This window comes from Leuciscus leuciscus (genome assembly GCF_965113295.1).
Source record: "Leuciscus leuciscus genome assembly, contig: SUPER_2_unloc_12, whole genome shotgun sequence".
Lineage (NCBI taxonomy): Eukaryota > Metazoa > Chordata > Actinopteri > Cypriniformes > Leuciscidae > Leuciscus > Leuciscus leuciscus.
Window position 1 is genome coordinate 119,696 of NW_028118552.1, and position 8,512 is coordinate 128,207.

Genomic DNA, 8,512 nt, shown 5'->3' on the forward strand with positions numbered 1-8,512 from the left:
ACAAATGCAATATGCCTAAAGTTGTCAAAAAAGTATTTGAGTCCGGCCCGGGATTTAGCTCAACATTTCCAATAAACAGGAGAATAGTTATTAAAAGTCTTGATGCACTTAAAACGTATTTAGACTTATTTTAATTTTCATCAGAGTCATTTGCTTTAACATCAGTTACCCACCGGTGAAAAATAACAGTTCGGATGGAGAAAGACAATGGCTGATGAGAAGCTGGTTGGCCAGAGTTTTTAAACACAAACCTCTTGTCAGAGCATTGTAGGTTGCTAACCGGTGAACTAGTCCGCTGACGGCCGGGTACGTGGTAGTCGGACACACCCGCGCAGAGCAGCCGCCTGTGAGCTGTGATTTCCTATCCAATACAAAGATGATATGAACAAGTCAACTCATGAATGATTTCTTAGAGCTAGAACAGAATTGAATTCTGCTTGGTTCACTGATTCTGTTATTCTCCTGTTTACTACAGTGAAGCCGCTTTAAAACAATCTGTATAGTATCAAGCGCTATATAAATGAAGGTGACTTGACTATAACAAGAACATTACAATGAACACACATTTGAAAATCTCACTACAAATAATCCAGAATTTAAGACAACATATAATAATCCTTCTCTGCCTGTTACACTTCCTCACACCTGAAACTGATGGAGTGAATCTCCTGAACTTCTCCAATCTACTGTAGACCATTACTAATCCATTCATGTTGTAACATCTGCTCTAACGTCGGGCGTTTAGTCGGATCCCGCGCTAGACACTGGCTAATCAGATCCCTGCATTCTGTACAATAAGGAGAGAGCTGGTTAGTCATGACCATGTGACCTGGCATTTTTGAAAACAGCATCTAAAACATGATTAATATACTGTAAAATGTTCCTTATCGTTAGTTTAAAAGTGAAGTATGTCGTTTCTGCGACACTAGTGGCAGCGAGTGGAATAAATGACAAAATAAAGTATATTTTCAAAAATATATATATTTTTTACATATATGACATATTTTCTTGCAAAGGCCCCTTCTTCCGTGCATCGCGTCTTCCCCGACTCAAACATCACAAACGCAGCTCTTACTGGTTCATGTGAAGGCATGTTTCAGGTCCAACATATTAGTAATAATTTCAGCTGTGTTGCGCTTGTCTTTATGAAAATGTGCCTTTCCGCATCACAATGCTCTGTTCACTTTGACGTGTTCATGAGCTGTTTAATCTTTGAAGGAATAAATGCAGTGAATTTTGGCTTTCACTTCTGTCACTAAAGCGGCATTTCTTTTCCCACGGCTCTCGCGCCAAACTCTCGCTATACGTTGAGCTATATATAAAACATCTTACATACTTCACCTTTAACTGTTTCTGTACAAAGCCTTTGCTTTATGTGTGTGTTTATCAATGTTATCAATATTATTCACTCACCTTTGGATAATTTGGGGTTCTTAAATGTAACTTTGGCTCGTGTGATTTCCGTTCTATTGTGAAAAGGAGAACATCCGTTCACCATCTTGTACAGCAACACTCCTAGAGACCAGACATTTGCTGGGACGGCGTGGAATCGAGGCTCTGTCAAGACTTCAGGTGGGCAGTAATCCTGAACTCCTGGAAGAAAGACATTTGCACATTGTTGAGCTTTTTTTTTTAAAGCATCAAATAATTAGTAAGTCACTACATTCAGGTTTCCACACTCCCAGAATGCTCACCAATGTATATTTTGCTGTCGTAGCCATCGCTACTAAACAGCTGACCGCAGCCAAAGTCTATCAGCTTGACCTGTAGCGGGGCTTTCTTCAACAGGAAATTCTGCGCATGAATGTCATTATGGAAAACGCCACGATGGATGCAGTGTTGCACTGCCAGCACAGCCTGTCTCATGATGTCCCATGCTGTTGCTTCAGACAAATGATGAAAACGAGTGATGAGGTCCAGCAAGTTCTCGTAGGGTTTGGGATACTCCATAACCAGAGTGAAACCTCTAGGATCTTCAAACCACTCGTATAGCTGTATGACGAAGGGGCTTATGGGTTCTTGCCTCATCATCATCAGCAGCGCCACTTCAGTAACGAGAGGTTTGGGATTCCCAGGCTAGAGAGAAGTAGCAGATGGAAGGTTAGCTGGGTAAAAATCTGAAGAAAACCTATCATTTTGAAATGTACTTTTCTTTGATCTTTTTAGATGTGTTCAAAAGTTATTTTGGTGCCTCTAGGCTTATTTGTTGATCACATTTACACCTAATGCTTCCTACGGCCAGTGTTGTGCCTGAACGCGTTCATTGAACGATACACGCATCACACACGACCAGCATCGGCCAATAGTGAGCCTACGTGTGACGTACAACCCAGATGCGCTGCACTGTTACACTACGTGAATTCATTCAGGCCCACACAGACGAAAATTAATACTTGAATAAAGTCGTTATTTTTGTTTGTTTTTTTGCGCGCAAAAAGTATTCTCGTCGCTTGATAAGCTTGTGGTTGAGCCACTGTAGTCATGTGGAATATTTTAACTTTTCTGGGCTGGCAAGTTTCGATCCCATTGAAGCCTATGGATGAGTGAGCCAGCTCTCAGATTTCATCACAAATATCTTAATTTGTGTTCCGAAGATGAACGAAAGTCTTACGGGGTTGGAACAACATGAGGGTGAGTGATTACTGACAGAATTTTAATTTTTGGGTGAACTAACCCTTTAATATGTAGTGGAAAAAACACCCAATCTGGCAACACCAGCCACCAGTGTCTACTGACTCTCTTGTTCGATCTCGTTCATCAAAATGAACAAATCTTTTTTCGAGTCATTTCATTCATTTAATGGGCTTTAAATGTTATACTATTAACTGGCAAATTCCCAGAACACATCCACCTACGCAATCTTGATCATATTCTGAATTAAGAAATCATTATAATGCAGTCAAAAATCGTTTACAGGGAACATAAATAATTACTTTACCTTCCGAGTCTTTCGTTCATTTGTCACGTGACAAACGCAATGAATGGATCGTTCATGAACGACTCATCACTTACGTTACAAATCAAAACGAAAAGCAGCAAGGAGGCGTCGTATGATCATTTAAACAAGTTTTATGACAAGGTCGGTGAGGATGGGAAAAATCTGACGCATAGCTTCAGTGTTAAAACTGATAAAATAATTGTCTGTGGTTCTATATGGGCTGTGGCAATCATTTTGAAAAATTATATCTCGCAGCAACATGGAAAAAAAGAACTACGAACTAGTTCATTTTTGGAACTGTGAACTCAGAGTAAAATTTTGAGTATGAACTATGAACTGAACTAGTTCATTTTAAAATTGTGAACTGAACTTTGAACTAGTTCATGTAGAAAGTGAACTTTCCCAACACTGCCTACAGGTGTATTAACTACAGTAATCTGCACTTAAACAACTCAATACACATTCAGATTTTGGCCAACTTACAATATTAAGATAACGATCGTTGTCTATCTTGCGTATCCGCTTGATGGCAACCTGCAAAACAAAAACCCAGTTTCAATAACATTAACAGTATTCAAGCACCTGACCTTGCACTAAGTATTAAACCATCTGTACATTGTTTTAAATGTGTTTTGCAAGAGCAAAATGTTTGTACAATTAAGTAAGATTGACCTTTTTGCCATCAAATCTGCGTGTTCCCAGGTACACCATGCCAAATCCTCCGGATCCAATCATCTCTCCCACGTTATAGAGAGACTCAAAGGACTCTGAAAAACAAACAGAAAAATATGAGACAATTATTAGCTTGCTAGATCCATTGTTTGTTTTGTTTTTTTTAAATATCAGTGCTGGTCGAGAAAATAATATTATAATGGGGGAAATAATGGTAATATTCTCTAAAAACAAGCCTTACTTTGAGTGGAAAACAAGATAATACTGTTTAAAATAATAGAAGAATAAGAAATAATGATTTGAAAAGAATTGAAAAGAAAAAACAATTGAAAACAACTATTAGACACACACATGTCAAATTAAGCAATGATATAATGACATAACTTACATTTTACTGTTAAATTCTTATCTGTAATGTTACAAATCTAAAGTAATGCGATTTTTCACACTATCCCCCTGACTTCTGCTTAATGCCTGCATAAATGTCCCAACATCTTATTTCAATTCACAATATTAATAATTATAGTCATTTTATTTCACAATTATCACGATTACGAGGGCAGAGCCTGGTGATTCCGTGTCAACGATAAAGTTATTTTTCTTATTTTATCTGATCTTTTATTAAAAAGAAAACATACATTCCCAGGCTTCATTTGACCAACTCTGGCACATGTGTCTCAGTTCTGGGAATGGCAAAGATCATATGGGCCATATCTTAAAATATATTTATATTATATTAAGCATTGACTTTTATTAAATGCATAGCAATGTCTTATTTATAACATAACCGACTCTGTAATGCTCGGCACGACAGCCATTTTGACCAATATTCCAACACATTCGAGGACCATACAAATATATATATATATTTATATATTTATACATTTTAGAAATATATATTTATACTAAATATACCATCTGAAGACTCTGTTGGCTCGACAGGAACTTGACCCGGCAGCGGAGGACACAGAAACCCTTCGAGGTTGTTGGACCTGGACAAACCTGAGGATGACGTGAAGCCCAGAGAAGAATCTGTGGAAACAGCTCTCCAGAATCCTGAGGATGGAACATTTCAGACATCAAAAACTGTTTATGTTTTATATATTTTTTATAATATTAATAATCAGTCAGTGGTCACATCAAATTGTTACTTTGGTTTCACTTTATTTTGGTCCCTTTAAGATATTCGGTTGACTATAAGTAACACTGCACCTACAAGCCTACTAACTCTCATTAGAGTATTAGTAGAGTATTAGTAGACTGGTAGGGTTAGGGTTAGAATAAGTTGACATGTAGTTGTAAAGTTACTTGTAGTCAGTAGAGTGTCTGTTGGAGGAGCATCACAATAAGAGAGTCTACTAATGCTCTAATGAGAGTTAGTTGACATGTAGTTGCAAAGTTACTTATAGTCGACAGAATGTTCAAAAGGGACCATCAAAATAAAGTATTACCGTTACTTTAGTTGGTTCAACTTTCTATTTTCAATGACAAATCAGCCATTGAAAATAGAAATAGAAACTAAGCCATTACTTCTTTATTAAAAGCCTATTCTGACCTCTGAGAGAGTGTTCAGATGAAGTGGACGGACGTCCACAATCTGGGTTCTGCTTCGCCCTCGTCCCGTGAGCCTGACCCGTGGACACAGAAAACTCAGAAGACAGAGATGTTAATGATCCGGGAAGATCCTGGATCTGTGTCTGGGTCGGGTGCGGATTGAGGTTGTTGGACCTGGACAAACCCTGTTGGTTTGGGCTCTCCAATCCATCGACGCTGTTCGAGTCTCGGCTGCTCAGACTCAACGAATCTCTACATCTCCTCTCAACATGGACCTCAGAGAGGAATGAACCTGAGGATGACGAGAATGACTGGTGAAATACACATTCGAGGAGCATACAAATATATATTTATATACATTTTAAAAATGTGTTTTACAGGGGTTGGGCTTGGCCCCTTAGTTCCAGTGGAAGGAACTCCTAATACTTCAGTATAAGAAAACATTTTGGACAATAAGTGTCAAACAATGAAGATAAATCTTTCTCATGCTATTTGTATATTATTATGAGATTTTTTTTTCATAATTTTTGTTATGTCACACCATAAGACACATTTACAGTACAGTTCAGTAAAAATGTAACAAAAAGAAAAACAGAAAGAATTCTCAACCATCAGACTTCACTACATAAATATATGGGTTTTTAAAATGGTGTTTAACAAAACAAACAAACAAAACATTTAAATGCATATTTGAGGAGCCAACAGGAGTAGAGAAGGAAAAATGAAGACTAACACCAGAAACATCAGGCTGAAATGGCCATGAATTATGCCTACTGTAAATATACAAATATGCAAATATAACTACATTTAAAAATAAACTATAGCACAGAAATACATCAAATAAAAATAAAATATCCATTTAAAGAATCTTAAAAGACTTCAGTCTTTTGATTTCTGATCTTCTGCAAATCAAAGTTACTTTACGTGATGTCAGAGTATGAGAATTATAGCCTAGTAGAAAAGTAGAAAATAACAGATGGCAGAAATTTCATGAAACAAAGGTAATAATGACTCACTGTCATCCAGATCACAACTGGAGGCATCTGGCACAGGCGGCAGCTCAGGATCCACAGGATCTGCATGCTGTGTTTTCTTAATCTTGGATGGACCTGGCACACACAGATCTTCACAGACCTGGCCTGGCAGGCACATCATCATCTCATGATCCACAGGATTTCTGTCCGGCGTTTGCTTCATCTTGGAGGGACCTGGCATAAAAGAAGATGTGTTTTTATCTCAAAATATCTTAAAGAACAGTGGAGTATATTGCAATTATCAGATTTACCAATTGTTATAATTTCCATTTATGCTGGTCAATTATAAACAATAGGTAAAATTGAACTGCTAGCAAAAATTGAAGCGAATTTGGTGGGGCCGAGGGGCCGCTGCTGCAAATATGTGGGTGGCTCGTCCCCTAACAGATCTCACTCCAAACTCTTGATACAACTTGAGAGCTCTGTATAAACCTCTAATAAACTACTCAATAATGAGTGTGTGATGTGAACGAGTGTGAACTCTATGACTGAAATGAGCACAGCATGATCACAAATCAATCGCGCTGCCTTATGAGTCTCAGAAATCAGAGCTTTATCAATAACAGCCGATCAAATAAAATACTTGAAAATACTACATACTGCACATTTTCTACTTTTCTTTTGACAAGAGCCTAATCTCAACTACAAGCTACTGAATCACACACATTCACACTACTTGAAGAGTCTATTTAAACTTTTTAAACCACTATATGAAACACAAATGAGTGTGAACTATAGGCTATGAATGAAACCAACCAGCCGCGCTGCCGTCTCTCTGTGCGTCTCTCAGAAATCACTTGTCAAGAGCCTAATCTCAACTATAAGATACTGAATCACACACATTCACACTACTTGATGTGTCTATTTAAATGTTTTAAACCTTGTACTATACAGTATGATAGTATATGTTTGATGTCGCAGTCTCTCCCAGAGCTGGAAAACGTTACGGCCTATTCGTTATAATTAGTTTTTTTTATTTAACATGTATTATTGTTTTAAGTGGAAGATATTTTATATTTTGTTATAATTACAATAAAAATGTTATCATGTTATAATTAAAAAAGTGTTTTACAAATTATACAAGGCATATTTGTTAAAACTATGACAGGAACCCAAACACATCCATGCCCAGGGCACAGCCATGACATAATCCGTTCCTACACTACATAAACACTATATGAAAATAAGTGTCTAACAATGAAAATAAATATCTCTCATGCTATTTGTATTAGGAGTATTATTTTTCTTCGTTTTTTTTATGTCACACCATAAGACACATTTACAGTACATAGTGTTGCTTTCGTCAAGGAAAATTATGACGAAATATTGTCGTCAACGAACCGTTATCACCTGACGAAAACGAGACGAGAAGTCTATTCTATATTCTTAAAAGCTTTTTGTATCAATTGAAATGTCTCCTTTAATAAAGTTTAAAAATAATTAAAAAAAATGTAAAAGACAATTATTAGCTTGCTAGATCCAGTGCTGGTCGAGAAAATAATATTATAATGGGGGGAAATAATATTAATATTCTCTAAAAACAAGCCTTATTTTGAGTGGAAACCAAGATAATACTGTTGAAAATAATGTTGGAGATAATAATGATTTACCATGATTTGGCTTGACGCCGGAGTGATCTGGAGTGGGTGATGATGGTTCAGGCATAAAAGGCTCCACAACAGTCACAGCATCACTGGAAGAGCTGCTGAAAACACCCTTCCAGAGCTTATGGAAACGACCAGGTTCCTTCATACGTTCTGGAGCTTTTTCTGAAATGAAGAAAAAACAAATGAAAACAACTATTAAACCCATCTCTGACGTCAAATTAAGCAATGACATAATGATATAACTTATATTTTACTATTCAAATCTTATCTGTAAAGTTACAGATCTAAAGTAATGGGAATTGTTCACGCTATCCACCTGACTTCTGCTTAATGCCTGCATAAATGTCCCAACATATTATTTCACAATATTAATAGTAATTTTATTCCACTATTATCACGATTACGAGGTGATTCCGATTCAACGCTAAAGTTATTTTTCTTATTTTATCTGATCTTTAATTAAAAAGAAAACATACATTTCCAGGCTTCATTTGGCCAACTCTGGCACATGTGGCTCAGTTCTTGTAATGGTAAAGATCATATGGGCCATATCTAAATATATATATATATATTTATATTTTATTAAACACTGACATTTATTATGCATAGCAATGTCTTATTTATGACATAACCGACTCTGTAATGCTCGGCACGACAGCCATTTTGACAATTTTGCATGTTTTTGACAACTCAAGAGAAATAAGTGG

At 36.7% G+C, this 8,512-nt stretch overlaps 1 protein-coding gene across 1 annotated transcript; it reads right to left on the reverse strand.

Annotated features, from left to right (window-relative positions):
- Positions 1 to 287: 287 nt before the first annotated feature.
- Positions 288 to 5,279, reverse strand: LOC309493556 (serine/threonine-protein kinase pim-2-like; the record flags this gene model as incomplete). Its single annotated transcript, XM_082191136.1, has 6 exons — positions 5,166 to 5,279; positions 3,611 to 3,705; positions 3,422 to 3,472; positions 1,695 to 2,076; positions 1,414 to 1,593; positions 288 to 361 (listed from the first exon to the last, which is right to left on the reverse strand). The coding sequence occupies exons 2-6, from the start codon at positions 3,671 to 3,673 to the stop codon at positions 288 to 290; spliced, it is 750 nt and encodes a 249-aa protein (XP_082047262.1). The 5' UTR covers positions 3,674 to 3,705; positions 5,166 to 5,279.
- Positions 5,280 to 8,512: the final 3,233 nt, after the last annotated feature.